We start from the raw sequence: 20,109 nt of genomic DNA on the forward strand, positions 1-20,109 counted from the left end.
GCCTTGTTCAGGAAGCTCTATCAGTTTTACTTATTTTATCTTGTTTTGAAGATTTACCTGTGACCATACATATCCCACTCACAGTCCGCAAACTACATGGGAACATGATAAAAAAAAACCTGGTTTCACAAAAGGAACTGCAGTTATTGGTTGGATTCAGTTTTTTAAGAGCCTAGAATTTAAGTGTCATAAAATATTTGTATTATTGAAATACTAGTAAAAAAGGCCCGTTTCTGTTAGAAATGAAACGGGCGCTAGCAAGGTTTTCCTTGGAGTGTATGTCTCAGAAAGAGCGTGTGTGAAAGATGGGGCGTGTGTGTCAGAGAGAGAATGTGAGAGAGGGAGACAGATAGGCATATTTTCAAAGCACTTAGCCTTCCAAAGTTCCATAGGTTTCTATGGAACTTTGGAAGGCTAAGTGCTTTGAAAATATGCCTAAATGTGTGTGTGTTTGTGCGAGAGAGAGAGAGTGTGTGAGAGACAGTGTTTGTGTTTCTGTGTGACACTGTGTGAGAGAGAGGGACAAAGACAGTGAGTGTGTGAGTGAGAGTGTATGTGGCAGACAGAGAATGAGTGCGTGTGTGGTATGAGGAACCCCCTCACCCCCTCCCTCTCCCCTTGCAGCCAGGCATGTGCAACGACCCTCCTCTCCCCGTGTTCCCCCTGCAGCCACCCATGTCCAGCATCCCCCTGCAGCCACCCATGCCCATCAACCCTCCTCTCCCCCTGCTGCGTCCTTCCTGTCTCCCCTGCAGCCACCCATGTGGTCTCAGGCCCCCCCCCCCAGCATCCCTCCTGTCCCCCTGCAGGCACGCATGTGCAGCGTCCCTCCTCTCTCCCCTGTCCCCCCTGCAGCCAGCCATGTCCAGCTACCCATGTCCAGCGACCCTCCTCTCCTGTGCAGCCACCTATGTCTGAGGACACTCCTCTCCTTTTTCCCTGTTCCTCCCCTGTGGCCAGCCATGTCCATCGACCCACCTGTCCCCCCTGATGACCACCAACCTTCTGTCCCCCTGCCCGCCCTGCAGTGTCCGTCCTGTATCCCCTTTCCCCCTTGCAGGCACCCATGTGGTGTGTGGAGCCCCATCCCTATCTCCCTGTTTCCTGCCCCCCCTGCAGCCACCCATGTGCAGCTCCCCTCCCCTCCCCCTGCTTCCTTCCAGCCACCCATGTCCAGAGAGACCCCCCTTCCCCCCCCAGCCAGCGCAGCACCCAAAGAAAGCCTCTTGTCCCCCCTTCACCTGCAACCGCTAATACAAACTGTCCGGCGGCTGCTGCTGCTTCTGCTATTCAGCAGCAGCAGCCCGTACATAAAGAAAACAACAAAAAAAAAATCCTCCTAAAACGCACCTCCGTTGAGAAGCATCTCACATTGGCTGAAGTCTCAGCATGCGCTCCTCCTCTCCCCTCTGACGTCTCAGCGTTTCTCCGGGGTCTTCCGGCAGGGGCACTGACGTTGAGGGGAGAGGAGGAGCGCCTGCAGAGACGTCAGCCAATGTGAGATGGTTTTCCACGGAGGTGCGTTTTAGGAGGTTGTTTTTTTGTTTGTTTGTTTTCTTTATGTATGGGTTGCTGCTGCTGAATAGAAGCAGCAGCAGCCGCCGGACAGAGTTTGTATTAGCGGTCGCGGGTGGCGAGGTGGTCGATGTGGGGGGGGGAGGGGTTGGGTGATGCGGTGAGGAGGGAAGGGGGGTAGGGGCTTTCTGATGCCCCGTTGCACGGGTTGTTGTAGCGATGCGGCGGGGAGGCACTTAGAGGTGCACCGTCGAGGCTGTTTGTGTGTGTGTGAGTTTGTATGTGTTTGTATGTGTGTGTGTGTGTTTGTGTTTCTGTGTGTGTGTTTGTGTTTCTGTGTGTGTGTGTGTTTCTGTGTGTGTGTGTGTGTGTGTGTGCATGTGTTTGTGTGTGTGCGTTTGCGTGTGTGTTTATGTGTGTGTTTGTGTGTGCGTGCGTTTGTGTTTCTGTGTGTGTGTTTGTGTTTCTGTGTGTGTGTGTGTTTGTGTTTTTGTGTGTGTGTTTGTGTTTGTGTTTTTGTGTGTGCGTTTGTGTGTGTGTTTGTGTTTTTGTGTGTGCATTTGTGTGTGTGTGTTTATGTGTGTGTGTGTTTATGTGTGTGTGTTTGTGTGTCTGTGTGTTTTTGTGTGTTTGTGTGTGTGCATTTGCGTTTGCGTGTGTGTTTATGTGTGTGTGTGTGTTTGCGTGTGTGTGTGTTTATGTGTGTGTGCGTGTTTGCATGTGTGTGTATGTGTGTGTGTTTTTGTGTGTGTGTTTGTGTGTTTACGTTTGTGTGTGTGTGTTTATGTGTGTGTTTGTGTGTGTGTGTGTGGGGGGGGGGGGTGTTGCGGGTGGCTTTTGTGGTCGTGTGGTTGGGGAGTTTGCCAGCAGTCTGTAGCGATTCCTAGGCAGGGGGAGGAGTACGGAAACACTCCCCCTGCCTGGGTCGTTGTTTGTTGGAGGGGGTTGCCAGTTGGTAGGGGTGCCTTTATGGATCCCTTTACTCTCTGTGTTCCGCCCTCGAGGGTGGGGCAGAGAGACATGGTGAGTTGGATGGCTTCACCACCATGAACTTACGAACTGTTTAGGGATTTTGCAGATGGCTTCAGCAGGTTGTCTTCAGAATGTTGAGGTAGCGTTTTATGTACAGATGGGGCGTGGCTGAGGGCGGGTCTATGAGTGAGGGTGACTGGTCCTAGCCTATGAAGACTACAGGATTTTTGTGCTTCTCTGCCTTGGAGTAAGCTTCTCTGCCTTGGAGTGAGCTTCAGAACGTTCAAGGTGGGATTTATTAATATAGATTTTATGAGTGGGGAATCCAAGATGGTATTGGAAAGTGAGAACACTAAGGTGTGAGCTCCGTGAGCTGGAGAAAATGGGCACTGGTCCAGAACTTTGTGGCCTTGCTACCCAAAATCATTGTAGTTTAAGAAGGAACTTTTGAACTGAGTCTTGGTGATGTCTCATTGAGTCCCGACCAGCACGTGATTTCTCTAAGGCCTGCTTCTGGATCTACAGCAGCGAATCAGCCAGAAGCTGCCGCTGGGGAAGTCACTGTGGCTGAGCCTAGCATGGGAGAGGCCTCACTGCTGCAGAGTATGGTGCCTGAATCCAAATTTCTGACCATGGTGGTAAAACAGCATTACTTTTGCAGAAGAAGAAGACACCAGAAGAGATCGCACTGAGTGTCGTGTGGCAGGTACCACCTTAAATTCAGTACCCATGTCTGTTTTATCATTTCCATCTTAAGTAATTCCCTTATCCCCATGTTTGTCCTGTTTGTCTTGATTGGATTGTAAGCTCTGTCGTGTAGGGACTATCTCTTACATGTTCATTTAAAGCGCTGAGTAGTAGTAGAAGTAGCAGTAGGAGTTGTAGCACTCAGTAATATCTAAATCGGACAGGTTAAAGGGAAGGGAAATGGGACTTGATATACCGCCTTTCTGTGGTTTTTGCAACTACATTCAAAGCGGTTTACATAGAGGGGCATAATTGAACGAAAACGTCTATCTCCATGGGCGTTTATCTCCGAGAACGGGTCCGTGAAGGGGCGGACCGAACCGTATTTTCGAAAAAAATAGACGTCCATGTTTTATTCGACAATTTGTGAGCTGGGCGTTTTTGTTTTTCAGTGATAATGGAAAATGAAAGCGCCCAGCTCAAAAACGAATAAATCCAAGGCATTTGTTCGTGGGAGGGGCCAGGATTCGTAGTGCACTGGTCCCCCTCACATGCCAGGACACCAACCGGGCACCCTAGGGGGCACTTTTACAAAAACAAAAAAAAAGGTAAAAGAGCTCCCAGGTGCATAGCACCCTTCCCTTGTGTGTTGAGCCCCCCAAATCCCCCTCAAAACCCACTGCCCACAAGTCTACACCATTACTATAGCCCTAAGGGGTGAAGGGGGGGCACCTACATGTGGGTACAGTGGGTTTGGGGGGGTTGGACGACTAAGCATTAAGCAGCACAATTGTAACAGGTAGGGGGGGGGGATGGGCCTGGGTCCACCTGCCTGAAGTCCACTGCACCCCCTAACAACTGCTCCAGGGACCTGCATACTGCTGCCAGGGAGGTGGGTATGACATTTGAGGGTGAAAATAAAAAGTTGTGAAACATCATTTTTTGTGGTGGGAGGGGGTTAGTGACCACTGGGGGAGTCAGGGGAGGTCATCCCCGATTCCCTCTGGGGGTAATCTGGTCATTTAGGGCACTTTTTGGGGCCTTATTCGTGGAAAAAACAGGGTCCAGGAAAAGTGCCCTAAATTCTAGCTACAAACGCATACTTTTTTTCCATTATCAGCGAAAGGCGTCCATCTCTCCTCGGCCGATAACCACGCCCCAGTTCCACCTTCGACACGCCTCCGACACGCCCCCGTCAACTTTGTACGCTTCCGCGATGGAGTGCAGTTGAAAACATCCAAAATCGGCTTTCCATTATACAGATTTATTCGTTTTTGTGAGATAAACGTCTATCTCCCGATTTGGGTCGAAATCTAGGCGTTTTTCTCTTTCAATTATAAGGTGGATAGTATATTTAGGTACTTATTTTGTACCAGGGGCAATGGAGGGTTAAGTGACTTGCCCAGAGTCACAAGGAGCTGCAGTGGAAATTGAACTCAGTTCCCCAGGATCAAAGTCCACTGCACTAACCACTAGGCTAAAGGGTCCAAACTCCTTGTAGACCCAGGTGCAGCAACATGGTGAGTCTTTGAGGAGTCAAGAAATTAAATTGGAAGGTGTGGAGAAAACATTGGGAAAGATTCAGAAGTGTCAGCTGGAATTGATTAAAAACAAATACACTACATCAGAAGTTGGGGACAATTGATAACTATAATCTATGTTTAAGTTTGATTTATTAACATTCCCAAGTTACCTCTTATTTCTGCATTGTACATGGTTAAAAAATATTTTGATGAAGTCTTTTAGATATTTAAGGACTCTTTACCACCATTGACTCAAGCTTTCTATGTTCCTACTGGAGTGGCTGGGATTGGGAGAGGTAAAAGAAGAGCGGAAGAGGCTTGTTTGGATGTGACAAGCTTTTTGGAGAGCTTGTAATCTACTTTAATTGTGACCTGACAGGAATCAGATTCTTCATATATATTTTTGCTTTAAGCATCAAATGTTTTGTGGAATTAATTTATTTATTGGGATTTACTAACTGCCTTTATGAAGAGATTCACCCAAGGCGGTGTACAGTATGTACAGTTTAACATCAAACTTACAGTTTTGTTAACAGCTTAACAACAGTAAGGTGTATAAGTATAAACATAAATGCAATGAAAGAAGAAAACTTGAAAACAGCAAATAGAAACCATGAAACAGGATAAAAAATATACACATTTATCAGCACTGAAATTCAAATAACAGAGATATAATACGATGTAAGCATAATAGTAATGGAATGTAATGCTATGGCTGTGTAGGGCTACACAGAGAAGGCATAAGGCTTTTTTAGCCAAGCGCGCTCAGGTATTGGCCCAAGAAGCAATGTATTTTCTATAGTTTCCTTGAGTTTGAGGGCAATACTTTGTTTTTATTGATCCATTACATTTGCAGAATTCTCTGGGTGTTAGAATGGTCACAACTCCAATAGCCTTATCCTTTCCTGTGAGCTCTGTATAAACATGTTATTTAATGAATGAAAAAGCTTTCCTTTTACTTGTTTTATTTCCTTATGGGGGAACTTTTGAGCTTCAGTTTGATCCTTATTTCATTTTTCTTAGGTTTTCCCTTTCATGGTCTTGGGCATATTATTGAGTAATATGTTTGTATTTCTATTTCCTTTTTTTTTTTTTCTGTGATGAGTGTTTGTCTCTTGTGTATCAAGCGGTTGGCTTGTATATTTCTTGTAAAATGTGCTTAAAACCAATAAAAATATTTTATGAGCATATTTATTTTTCTGTGATTATTTTGTTTTACTTTGTAGGAGATACAAAACCTTTCATGCAGCAATAGTTAGAGAGAATAATATATTTTATAATGTTGGGAGGAATCCATAATTGACTGCTATTGATTCCAACCCTTATAGGTATATATTTGAAAACTTGCCTTTCACAAAAAGCCCCCAAGGTGGCTTGCATTAAAAATCAATACATAAAACTGATCTTATTCAAAAATCTCTAACTATATTCTCACCACACCAATTTTTGTTTGTTTCTTATGCAATAATTGAATTTACCCTTCTTACTGCGCCTCTTTCTTGGATTGCCCATGTAGTAATGTTTCTAAGTAGAACAACTGGACCACAAAGTTATTTCATGGCATCCTCAAGACCCACATTATCAAATGCTTATGATAGGTATACAAAGTGATGACTAAAAGCCTGTTTTTCTAGAAAGTGTTTGGTAAAGGATGAACAGATTTGCGAGTATCTAAGGTAGGTTAGTTTGGAATTGAGGGCCTCTTTTACAAAGCCACGCTATCGATTCTCGGTGCGGCAAATGAGAGGAAGCCCTATGGGCTTCCTCTCATTTGCTGCGTGGGAATCTCTAGCGCGGCTTTGTAAAAGAAGCCCTAAGTATGACCCAATGAGAGGAAGTTTTAAAAAGGGTTGGAATATTAAATGTTTTAATAAGTTTTTTTTACTGTCTGTGTTATTATTTATGTGAGATTGCTGTTATGAATATTTTGTTCTAATTTGTTTGGGAATTATGTGATAGGTGAAATGTTTAATTTTAAAAAATAATTATACTTCTCCTACCAGATTTTGTAACCTTCAAGAAAAGCCTGGTCAAATAGCCATGTCTTTTGCTTTTTCCTGAATGATAATTTTATTCCAGTCTGAGTCACGGTGGAAATGCATTACAGAATGCTGGGCCAACATACGTGGATGTCCCCTTCATACTTCAGAACAGACATGTATTTGGAGTAAAGCCTAATCTAGAAGACTTATACTCAATAAAACAAGTAGCCAAATGATATGGAAACCTGTCCTGCAGTGCTTTAAAAACTAAGGGGTCCTTTTACTAAGCTGCGGTAAGCATTAACACATGCTTACCACAGCAAAAAATGCCGTAAAAGGGCCCCTAAACAAAGAATTTTGAAAAGTGACCTATGGATCACAGGCAACAAGGGGATCTGTATAAGCCCTGGGGTTATATGGTTCCTTCCCCTTTTCCCAGTCAACAATTTGGGAAAAGCTTCAGACATCTCAAATCTTTTTATAGAAGCCATGATATAAGGCATTACAGTACTAATTTTATTAGTCACTAAGGAGTGCACAACCTTCCAGGAAAGGTGCAGAAAACCAGCCCAAATTGGATTTAAACATTGTAAAATGGCTTAAAAAATTATAATCCTGTTTTGGCACTTCATGGTATAGGTGAAAGTGCAATATTGACATTTCTCAATTTGTTGAAGCTTTCTACCTCCCATATAGCTGTATGATTTGTACTTAATGTTGACTGACACTCATTAGAAGGAAAAACAACACCTTACGAGTGAATGAAATGACTGGTAGTAGAACGTATTGAGATGGGGTGGGAGGGTGGTGATTTCTAGCATCTATTAAAATGCAAGAAACAATGGTGGATTTTCATATTGAAAGCAGCAGCCCCTCAAGTGCTTCATTTGGAACTTGATTGGGGTTCTTTGATCTGATTTGTCTGCTGACGTGTATAATTGTGATTAGTGTGTTGGCCCATGTGACTTGGCATCTGGTAGTTTCAGGGCACCATTTTGAAGAACTCTTTGAAGATTCAGTAAGATGCTTTATACACAGTGAAGGTATTGATATGACATTTGTTATTTAGTATGATAAAAACTGTACTTAGCACTCCCCACCCCCTATTACTGACACTCCTATTTGCAATATTAGGTTGATAAATATATATGTTTAAGTATTTTAAGTTAATTATAGGCCATCTTAATTGGAACAGATAACCTGATCAACATTATGAATGTAACTTTTGTAGATTATTTTTGTTTTTTTTCTTCTCACAGAAGGAGAAGCTCTCTTACAGAATCTTAACAGTCGCCCAGAAAGGCTTCTGAGTCATTTAACTAAACTTGAAGAAGAGGATGCCTTACTGAAGGAAGAAAGCTCAACTTACCAAGATATTGTTTTTGTTCATATTATTGACACCTACAGAAATGTTCCTGCAAAATTATTGCATTTTTACAGATGGTAAGGCAAATTAAAACCTATTTCCTGAATGTGTGCTTGCCGTACACTGGTTATTGCCAGTACTTTGTATATTTTTGACATAATTCTTGGTTACCAAACGTTAATTTGAACAGTAATTCCATCTAAAAGTAAAATGGCTTTGTTCTGATCTAATTTTATAACAACATTGAAAGTCAAACTTAATACAGTCAAAAGTGCGGGTATATGTCACGTCTGTGGCCATGACCACTCTCAGCCTTACCTTGTTTCTGGGGGTCTGCCTCTGTGCTGGATTCTGTCTGTCTCTGTGTTAGTTTTGTCTCTGGCTCTGTGTGCTGATTACTTCACTAGACCTCACCTGTGTGGGCTATGCCTCTCTAGGGAGCCAGCATCTAAGATGGCTGCCGCCTACTCTGTGCCAGCTTCCAAGATGGCTCCTGCATGTCTTTCCTGTGTGTTCACTTCCTATGTGTTCCCAGCCTCCCCTTGGTGTGAGTGTGTTTCCTGCTCCTGTCCTGCGCAGGTGACATCATCAGTGAGGACCTTCATAAGGAAGTGTTGTGCTAGCATTCAGGGCCTTTGCATGGTGTTATGCCTTTAGGCCAGGTCAGGTTAGTTAGTGTTCTGCTGCACTACTGCTTAGCCTTTCTCTGGGTTCTGGCCCAGCTTCTCTTTGTGTCTGTGGACTGCTAGTCCTTCCGTGGGGGCTCTGCCCTGCTACTCTGTGTCTGTGGACTGCTTGTCCTTCTAATCCCTTGCTCTGTGTTTGGAGTCCGAAGCCTTCAGCCACTCTCCCTCGGTTTGTAGTGGGAGTCTGTAGCTTCAGCCTGATTCTGCTAGTTCCTGGTGTATTCTATCATCTGCTGCCTGCCTCTGACTATTGCCTGAACCCCGATACTCTCTGCTTGCTGCCTGTCTCTGACTGTTGCCTGAATCCCGATATACTCTTCTGCCTGCTGCAAGCCCTGTTAGTTCCTGGTTACGCCTTCTGTTTGCCGGACGAGTTTGATCCCTGCTTGTATATCCTGAGGGTATATCCTGACCCCTGCTTCTGCCTAGCTAGGGCGTTTACCCTGAGGGTATATCCTGAACCCTGCTTGTATATCCTGAGTGTATGTCCTGAACCCTGCTTGTATATCCTGAGCGTACATCCTGAATCCTGTCTCTGTCTAGCCAGTGTGTATTTCCTGGGTGTTTATCCTGTATCCTGCCTCTACCTAGCTAGCAAGGGCTCCTGTTATGCTTTTGTTTATCTTGTCTCCCTGGTCAGTCTTGTGTTCCTTGCTAGTGGCAGTGCAGCGGCTTTCAGTCTGAGTCTAGTAGCGAGTCTAGCTTCCTCGTGTTCCCTGACCCAGGGTGGGTCCTCTGGATCTCCAGTTCTGGCCTCGTCCTGCAAGTCCTGCTGGCCACCCGCATGCTGGAGCTCAACTCCAGGGGAACGATGGTCAAGTGCAGGTGAAGCTGTTCCTGTTCTGCCGGTTCCAGTTGTCTGCCTTAGTCCCGACTCCTTCCGTGTATCCAGTTCCAAGGTGGTCTTGACTGCCGCTCCTCGGCAGTGATCCAAGGGCTCGGTTCTGCCTTGAGGACCTGACAATATATCAATAATAATTTATCAACCCAGTGCTATTAATATCATCTCAACATTGTTCGTAAACTGTTCTAGCCTTCACATGGTCATATTTTCATTTTACGAAAGCCTCAGCTGGTAACTCTTTTCACATGAGAAAACAGAGCTTTGTAGTTCACCAGTTTTGTCACTGGCTTCTATATGTCTCAAATAAATGAGTCTTCCCAGATATTTCAGGGGTGTAGCCAGACGCTCAATTTTGGGTGGGCCTGAGCCCAAAGCGGATGGGCACAAAAACCTTGTCCCCATGCCTGGCATTTCTCCCTCTGGTGATCAGGGGCCTCTTAACTACACTCCGCCAAGCTCCCCGGTACCGTTTAAATCCTCTTGTTCACAAGCAGTGATTCACACCTGCTGCTTGTGTCAGCTGCAAGCTTTCCCTCTGATACATTTCCCTGGTCCTGCAAACATGTAAGGTTTGTCCTTTGCAGTTGACACCAACATCTGGAATAGGGTAAACACCCTTGATGGTGTGGCTAGTATGAGGCAGAATCTAGTGAAGCTTGGTCTAGAATTTGGCAGCTAAGACAATGCTATAAAATGCATTTGGGCTGCATTGGAGGCTTTCAATTGAAAGGAGGCTCTGGAATGAAGGGGTTATAGGATGAAGATGAAAGGAGATAGATCCAGGAGTAATCTAAAGAACTACCTCTTTACCGAAAGGGTGGTTGAAGTATGGCACAGCTTCCCAGTGGAGATGGACCAAGCCTGCATCTGAATTCAAGAAAACTTGAGACAAGTACATAGATAGTAGAAGGGATAGTAGATGGTATGGATGGTCAGACTGATTAGTCCATATGGTCTTTGACTGCCATCATTTTTTATGGCGCTCATTTTCAAACTACATGGAAGTCTGAAAATGGCTAAAACAGCATCCATCCACTGAAAATGTCCAAATTGAGATTTTCAAAGGGCAGAGTTTGGATATTTTACATTGCAGTTTGTCCTCATAGCAAGGGGGCATGTTGGAGGCATGTTTTGGACTAGGGCCAAAATTAGGACATCTTTCAACGATAATGGAATGAAGATCTTATTTTAAGATGAGATGGACATCTCAAAATAGCCAAAACAACATCCATCCACTGAAAATTTCCAAATCGCGATTTTCAAAGGACAGAATTTGGATATTTTACACTTCAGTTTGTCCGAATAGCAATGGGGGTGTAAGGATGTTATCAATGGAGTACCGCAGGGATCAGTCCTAGGGCTGGCTCTTTTTTACATCTTTGTGAGTGATATTTCGGAAGGGCTGTCTGGTAAGGTTTGTCTCTTTGCGGATGATACCAAACTCTGCAACAGGGTGGACACTTCGGAGGGTTTGGATGACATGAGGAAGGACATAGTGAAGCTTGAGGAATGGTCCAGTATTTGGCAACTAAGATTTAATGCTAAAAAATTGCAGGGTTATGCACTTGTATCACAAGAATCCGAGGGAAGTGCTTCTGTGTACAAAGGAAGAACAGGACTTAGGAGTGATTCTGCCTTAAAGTGGCCAAACAGGTAGAAAAAAGCTACGATCAAAGTCAGAAGGATGCTTGGGTACATAAGGAGAGGAATGAACAGTAGGAAGAAAGAGGTGATGGTGCCCTTGTATAAGTCTCTGGTGAGGCCTCATTTAGAGTACTATGTGCAATTCTGGAGACTGCACCTACAGAAAGATATAAACAGAATGGAGTTGGTCCAGAGGGCGGCTACAAAATTGGTAAGCGATCTTGGACATAAAACATATAAGGACAGGCTTAAACTCAACATGTATATGCTGGAAGAGAGGAGGGAAAGAGGAGAAATGATAAAAACATTTAAATATCTCAAGGGCATTAATGTACAGGAAGAGAGCCTTTTTCAAATACAATGAAGTTAAGAGGAAATAGGTATAGGAGGAATTTAAGAAAGAATTCATTTACGGAAAGGGGTGGTGGAAGCGTGGAATGGCCTCCCGGTGGAGGTTTTGGAGACAAAGACTGTGTTAAGAGTTTAAGAAAACATGGGACAATCATGTTGGATCCCTTAGGAAAATGAGGAGTTAAGGGCAGAGGATGGGCAGACTGGATGGGCCATTTGGCCTTTAACTGCCATCATATTTCTATGTTTCTATGAGGAGAAACATTTAAGTCTAAAAAGGAGTCTTTTCTAGACCTATGTCAATCGTGTCCAGGTTACAGAAAGGTGCCCTGATTGAGCAGCTGACCATTGGGGGGGGGGGGGGGGGGGTGAAGGCATAACCGCTCTCATCTCCCAGTGGTTACTGACTCCTTCTCATCTCCCCAAGAAGTGAAAGTGACAATGAATAGTAAGCTCTATGACAGCTTCAGGTATTATGGCCATTCCTAATAGAGCAGCAAAGAAGTGTAAGAAGTAGTCCAGTGGTCACTACAGCGGACTTTGAATAACAGGACGCCATCTTTGGATCATTAATGACCCGGACTTTGGAATTCAAGTCTGTTGGAATCTGTGAGCTTATGATGTGCAGTGCTCTTCCTGACGCAGCTCTTTTGGAGGCGAAACAAGGCGCACTTGTTGAAGAGTTGGTGCACTCCGCTTGAATGTTGGGGTGAAAGACGGCAGCCTCTCCCCTTGGAAACTATGAGGAGCCCTCGTGGGGATCTGGACTGAGCTAAGTACCCAAATACCCAAGCTGTTAATAAACACTTTTGCTCTATTTTGGGGGGGGGGGGGGGGGGGGTTAAGAGATCCAGAAGAAGGATATTGTTTTCCTGGGGGGCTTCTAGTTCACAAGGGTGGTGAATAATTGATACAATTGTCTTAGGGCATATTTATTTAGTTTGGTGATTGGCGCATTCCACATTAGGTGTTAGTAAGGAACAGGAGGAGGTTTTTTTAAGTCGCCCGTTTTTCTCACTTAGAGTGAGTTTTTTTGTGAGCGATTGGTTTTCCTCCTCTTCTGTTCCTTACGGAACCTATGATATTAAACGGACCCCTACATTGGTAGTGCTAGTTCTGTATTGAAATTTTCACTACCGGGGCATTTGAGGTTCCATTTGTTTAATTATTTAATTGTCATTATAAGGTGGAAAGCACCCACAAACTAATTGTGCAAACAATTTAGCATTCATTGATTTATAAAAGTTTGCACTTCCTGTATTATTTTGAGTTTATCCTACATTGTTTTACTACATTGTATCTTCATCGCATGCCCCCTAGTCCTAGTATTTTTGGAAAGCGTAAACAGACGCTTCACATCTACCCGTTCAACTCCACTCATTATTTTATAGACCTCTATCATATCTCCCCTCAGCCGCCTTTTCTCCAAGCTGAAGAGCCCTAGCTGCTTTAGCCTTTCCTCATAGGGAAGTTGTCCCATCCTCTTTATCATTTTCGTCACCCTTCTCTGCACCTATTCTAATTCCACTATATCTTTTTTGAGATGCGGCGACCAGAATTGAACACAATATTCGAGGTGCGGTTGCACCATGGAACGATACAAAGGCATTATAACATCCTCATTTTTGTTTTCCATTCCTTTCCTAAGGAATGGAAAACAAAATTCTATTTGCTTTCATTCTATTTGCTTTCTTAGCCGCAGCAGCACACTGAGCAGAAGGTTTAAATGTATAATCAACGATGACGCCTAGATCCCTTTCTTGGGCTGTGACTCCTAACATGGAACCTTGCATGATGTAGCTATAATTCGGGTTCCTCTTTCCCACATGCATCACTTTGCACTTGCTCACATTAAACGTCATCTGCCATTTAGACGCCCAGTCTCCCAGTCTCATAAGGTCCTCTTGTAATTTTTCACAATCCTCCCACGATTTAATGACTTTGAATAACTTTGTGTCATCAGCAAATTTATTACCTCACTAGTTACTCCCATCTCTAGGTCATTTATAAATATGTTAAAAAGCAGCGGTCCAAGCACAGAGCCCTGGGGAACCCCACTAACAACCCTTCTCCATTGAGAATACTGACCATTTAACCTTACTATCTGTTTTCTATCTTTTAACCAGTTTTTAATCCACAATAGGACATTTCCTCCTATTCCATGACTCTCCAATTTCCTCTGGAGTCTTTCATGAGGTAGTTTGTCAAACACACGTAGTACAAAAAACAGAAGAAACCAGTCTTTGCAAAAAAAAAAAACAATGAAAAAGCAAAACAGCGAAGATGACTAACAAAACAAAAATAATCGAAAAATTAAAAAGAAAATATCAAAATTGTATTTAAAAATACAAATACATAAAAAAGTAAAAAAAAATGAAAAGGACGACACTTGTTCATAAAAAATTAAAACACTTTATTAGCCAAAGGATAGCAGGGAGAAAGGGACTCGACACAGCTGTGTTTCGGCCAGACAAGCCTGCGTCAGGAGTCTTCTGATGATTTATGCTTTACTCTGTTTTCAAGGATTATTTAAGGCTATAGTTTATAAAGAGACACACATATTCCTTTTACAATTGGATAGAGTTAAAAATCAACACACGGTGAGAAGACTCCTGACGCAGGCCTGTCTGGCCGAAACACAGCTGTGTCGAGTCCCTTTCTCCCTGCTATCCTTTGGCTAATAAAGTGTTTTATTTTTTTATGAACAAGTGTCGTCCTTTTCATTCTTTTTATTTTTTTATGTATTTGTATTTTTAAATACAATTGTGATATTTTCTTTTTAATTTTTCGATTATTTTTGTTTTGTTAGTCATCTTCGCTGTTTTGCTTTTTTGTAGTTTGTCACACGCCTTCTGAAAATCCAGATACACAATATCAACCGGCTCACCTTTATCCACATGTTTGTTCACCCCTTCAAAGAAATATTGACTTTGTCTCATTAATCCATGCTTTTGAATATGCTCTGTAATTTTGTTCTACCATTTTGCCCGCACTGATGTCAGACTCACCGGTCTATATTTTCCCGGATCTCCTCTGGAACCTTTTTAAAAAATCGGCGTTACATTGGCCACCCTCTCGGTACCACACTAGATTTTAAGGATAAATTACAATAGCTCCACAAGCTCATTTTTCAGTTCTATCAGTACTCTGGGATGAATACCATCTGGTCCAGGAGATTTGCTACTTTTCAGTTTGTAGAACTGCCCCATTCAGTTCATTCAGGTTTACAGAGAATTCATTAAGTTTCTCCGACTTGTCAGCTTCAAATACCATTTCTGGCACTGGTATCCCACCCAAATCTTCCTTAGTGAAGACTGAAGCAAAGAATTCATTTAATCTCTCCGCTACGGCTTTGTCTTCCCTGATCTACTCTTTTACTAGCAGTCATCTAGCAGTCCAACCGATTCTTTTGCCGGCTTCCTGCTTTTAATATACCTAAAAAAAGATTTTACTATGTGTTTTTGCCTCCAAAACAATCTTTTTTTTGAAGTTATCAGTGCTTTGCATTTGACTTGACATTCCTTATGCTGTTTCTTATTATTTTCAGTCGGTTCCTTCTTCCGTTTTCTGAAGGATTTTCTTTTAGCTTTAATAGCTTCCTTCACCTCCATTTTTAACCACGCCAGCTGTCATTTGATCTTCCGTCCTCCTTTTTTAATACGCAGAATATATTTGGCCTGGGCTTCCAGGATGGTGTTTTTGAACAGCATCCACGCCTGATGTAAATTTTTGACTCTCGCAGCCGATCCTCTAAGTTTTATTTTCACCATTCTTCTCATTTTATCATAGTCTCCTTTTTTAAAGATAAACGCTAACATATTTGATTTCTTATGTATACTTACTTCAAAGCTAATATCAAATCCAATCATATTATGATCACTGTTAACAAGCGGCCCCAGCACCATTACCTCCTGCTCGGACTGGCTGGTGATTTCCATCTTATCTTTACAAAAACACAGATTTTACTCTATCTCCATCGAATATGGGATGATTATACCTGCTTTAACAAGCAGCATTTAGACCACCCCATACTCTTTTGGTCAGCTGCCAAAGCTGTACTTAGAGGAGATGTGATCACCTATGTTCACGCTCGTAATAAAAAAATATCAGGAGCTATTCTTCAGTTAGAAGCAGCACTGAAATTAGCTAAGAAAAAATTTAGATACCCAAGAACAACTGCATACTGCACAGGTGGCTCTCAATTCTCTCCTTCATGAATGGGCCACTAGGTCACTTTTATATCATAAATACAAGCTGCAGCGATTTGGAGATAGAGCTGGTCCTTTATTAGTGCGAGTAGTTAAATCATGGGGGAAATCTAGGACAATTGCAGCCTTACAAGGCCACATACATAATAAGAGCGAGGAGATTGCACAAATTTTCTCTAACCATTTTGCTAAGTTATATACTGCTTGTGTTTTCTAGATGATTATCTCAGTTGGGTTGGACTTCTGCGCTTATCACCTCATGAGCTACAACATCTAAACTACTACTACTACTACTCCCCTATTTCAGGTGTTATCAAATCTTTAAAATTGTTCTCAGCCCCGGGCTTATAAGTGCAGTGTTGGCATGTAGAGGGAATGCCCCATCATCCACCACGGTAGTGTAAACATCTAACAGGGGGCCCATAATCTGGTTCCATAGCATCTTGTACCCATCTGTTCCAGGCGCAGAATAAAGTTTCAACGCCTTTATGGCCAGTTGTAGTTCTTGCGCCCTCACAGATTGATTAAGGGTCTCTATCGCCTCCGGGAGCCTAGACATTCCCGACGCCTGAAGATATTGTGTGATAGCCTCTTCTGTATTCTTATCTGTCTTGCCCTCCGCGTATAGTGCAGCAAAGTGTGGCCTGAAAATTCCTGCTATCTCTTCCAGTTTAATGGAGACGCAGATATGAAGTGTGACTTTCTGTTGCTTTTAACTATACGCGACAATAGTCCCTGTGCTTTGTCGCCATATTTATAGAAGCGATATTTATGATAAATAAGGGACTTCATCGTTCTTTCATGCAACAGATTATTCAAAGCCACCTTTGTAACTTTGAGGGTGTTGTATAAGGAAGGTGTAGGATTCCTACTATAACGCCTATTAAGCGCCCTTAGTTTGCGCTCAAAATCTACTATCCCCTGTGTGATCCAACGATTCCATCAGCACACATAGGCAATTATATCGCCTCGCAGTACCGCCTTCGCTGTGGACCAAAAAAGTGGTGGGTCATCTGCGTGCTGGCTATTTGAGGTGGCAAACTCCTTCCACTTTGCCTGCAAATATTTTACAAATTCTGGGGACAAATATAGATAAGCTGCGACGTGCCATCCTGAAGTCTGTTGAAAATAAGGTGTTGGCTCAAGATCTACCCAGACAGGGGCATGGTCGGATATTTCCTCCGGCCCTATGTTGGCCGACAGAATCCCCAGAACCAGGGGATATGTAATCGAGACGAGATTGTGTCCGGTGTACTCTAGAAGTGTGCATAAAATCCTTGACCCCTAGATTCAACAATCTCCATATATCTACCAGACCTAGCGCTAGGCTAAAAGGATTCTACTACTACTACTACTACTATTTAACATTTCTAAAGCGCTGTACAATTTAACATAGAAGGACAGTCCCTGCTCAAAGAGCTTACAATCTAAAGGACAAGTGTACAGTCAGTCAAGTAGGGGCAATCAAATTGTGGCAGTCTAGATTTCCTGAAAGGTATAAAGGTTAGGTGCCGAAGGCCACATTGAAGAGATGGGCTTTGAGCAAGTATTTGAAGACGGGTAGGGAGGGGGCCTGGCGTAAGGGCTCAGGAAGTTTATTCCAAGCATAGGGTGAAGCGAGGCAGAATGGGCGGAGCCTGGAGGCGGTGGTGGAGAAGGGTACTGAGAGGAGGGATTTGTCCTGTGAGCGGAGGTTTCGGGCGGAAACGTAAGGGGAGAGGTCATGCGGGGCTGCAGACTGAGTGCATTTGTAGGTAAGAAGGAGAAGCTTGAACTGTATGCGGTATCTGATCGGAAGCCAGTGAAATGACCTGAGGAGAGGGGTGATATGAGTATATCGGTTCAGGCGGAATATAAGACGTGCAGCAGAGTTCTAAATGGATTGAAGGGGGGATAGATGGTTAAGTGGGAGGCCAGTGAGGAGTAGGTTGCAGGTAATGAGAGCATGGATGAGAGTTCTGGTGGTGTGCTCAGAGAGGAAAGGGCGAATTTTGCTGATGTTAAAGAGGAAGAAGTGACAGGTCTTAGCTGTCTGCAGAGAAGGAGAGGGAGGAGTCGAAGGAGCCGAGGTTGCGGGCGGATGAGACGGGGAGGATGAGGGTGTTATCAACTGAGATCGAGAGCGGAGGAAGAGGAGAAGTGGGTTTTGGTGGAAAGACGATAAGCTCTGTCTTGGCCATGTTCAGTTTCAGGTGGCGGTTGGACATCCATGCAGCAATGTCGGATAAGACCTTGGCCTGGGTCTCTGCGGTGATGTCTGGTGTGGAGAGATACAGCTGGGTGTCATCAGCATAAAGATGATACTGGAAACCATGAGATGAGATCAGTGAGCCCAGGGAAGAGGTGTAGATTGAAAAAAGAAGGGGTCCAAGGACAGATCCCTGGGGAACTCCAACAGATTGCTGGATGGGGGTGGAGGAAGATCCATGAGAGTGTACTCTGAAGGTGCGGTGGGAGAGATAGGAGGAGAACCAGGAGAGGACAGAGCCCTTGAACACAGAAGAGGCCAGTGTGGCAAGAAGTAAATCATGATTGACAGTATCAAATGCGGCGGATAGATCAAGGAGGATGAGGATGGAGTAGTGGCCTCTGGATTTGGCAAGGAACAGGTCATTACATACTTTAGAAAGTGCTGTTCTGTCGAGTGTAGAGGGCGAAAACCAGATTGAAGCGGATCGAGGATGGCCTGAGAGGAGAGAAAATCAAGGCAGCGGCTGTGAACGGCGCGCTCAAGTATTTTGGAGAGGAAGGGTAGGAGGGAGATGGGGCGGTAGTTGGAGGGACAGGTAGGGTCAAGTGATGGCTTTTTGAGGAGAGGTGTGACTACGGCGTGCTTGAAGGTGTCAGGGACAGTTGCAGTGGAGAGAGAGAGGTTGAGGATATGACAGATGGAGGGGGTGACAGTATGAGAGATGGTGTTAAGTAAATTGGTGGGGATGGGATCAGAGGAACAAGTGGTGCATTTCGAGGAGGAAAGAAAGCGGGCGGTTTCCTCCTCAGTGATATCAGGAAAGGAGGAGAAAGAGGCCAGGGTTGGTTGGTTGAGGGTTGAAGGGTGAAGAGGAGGAGGTGGCTTGGTAGTGAACTCATAGTTGATCTTTTGCACCTTGTCGCGGAAGTAGTCAGCCAATGATTGAGGAGAGAGTGAGGGGGGGGGGGGTGGGAGCGGGGGGCTCTGTGTGGGGCCAGATCTGTCTACACTAGGATCAAATACCAAATTCATGTCCCCTGCCAGGATCATCTGCCAACTGGAATACTGTTCACAGCGAGAGAGCAAATGGGAATAGAAGGTCTTATCATATGTAACTGGGGCATACACTGCCACTAGCAAGAGGTTTCTCCTTTGTAGATTAAGTTGTAGGCCTACATATCTTCATTCACTGTCTTTAAACAGCAGTTTAGTTTGGCATGCCAGAGACGTATGTAGCAAAATTGTGCAACCCCCCCTCTGTGTCCCGTTGCCTCTGAGCTATAAATCTCTCCCACCCACTGGCGCTTTCATGTGTTCTTCTGTAGATAACCTAGTTTCTTGAAGACAGGCTATATCAGCCTTATGTCTTCTCAAAGCTGTCAGGATTTTGGCTCTTTTGATTGGCAAAGTGATCCCACAAGACTATCTGAATCAGGCGTCCTGAGGTCTTAGCCACAGCTCCTAACAGAATGTGGATACAAAAATAACGATGTTCCTGTTTGTCCCAGGGCACCCAGCCTTCCCCCAGCCCCTCTCCCAGCGCATACCAGCAGTCATTGTGAACCTGAAAACCATACATGCTATTATAAATTCAGTCAACTTTATACATATAAAATATCTCCTTGTAGCGAATTTTACAATATCTCTTGTTCCCGTCTTTTCTCTTCCCACCACTCCCTCACCCCCTCCTTCCCTTCCTTCTTTCCCTTCCCGTACATTCCCTTGCACAGCTCCATCTCATTCCTGAAATGGAGATCTGAACCACGTTTAATGCTTAAGGCCCCGCGCCCCTGATCAGCCCAGCTTCCATACTAAATCAACAGGTTGAAACATTACCACTTTTTACAACGTTTGCAATGATTACAGTAACGTTAACACCTTCTACTTATCTCAGTGTCCTGGAGGGCTGCTCCGTGGCTCTGTGGCAAGTCCTGATATAAAGTCCTGCGCTTTTTCCACTGAGTTAAAAACTTGCCAGCAACCATTATGGTGCACTTTGAGAACCGCAGGGTAAAGAAAAAGAAATTTGATATTTTTTTCCATGTAATTGTTTGCATAGTGGAGTAAATAATTTCCTTTGCTCTTGCAGGGATGCCGAGTAGTCTTGAAAGATTTTTATATGGTGTCCTTTGAACTGTGT

General features: G+C 44.0%; 1 protein-coding gene across 4 annotated transcripts in view; it reads left to right on the forward strand.

Annotated features, from left to right (window-relative positions):
* Positions 1-20,109, forward strand: part of B3GALNT2 (beta-1,3-N-acetylgalactosaminyltransferase 2) — a 362,190-nt gene that overhangs the window by 277,217 nt on the left and 64,864 nt on the right. For all 4 annotated transcript variants that reach the window (XM_030198137.1, XM_030198139.1, XM_030198138.1 and 1 more), the window contains one exon: positions 7,939-8,122. In XM_030198137.1, the coding sequence (XP_030053997.1) occupies positions 7,939-8,122 (184 nt within the window). The remainder of the gene's footprint in view (positions 1-7,938; positions 8,123-20,109) is intronic.

Source organism: Microcaecilia unicolor, chromosome 3, assembly GCF_901765095.1.
Source record: "Microcaecilia unicolor chromosome 3, aMicUni1.1, whole genome shotgun sequence".
Taxonomy (NCBI): domain Eukaryota; kingdom Metazoa; phylum Chordata; class Amphibia; order Gymnophiona; family Siphonopidae; genus Microcaecilia; species Microcaecilia unicolor.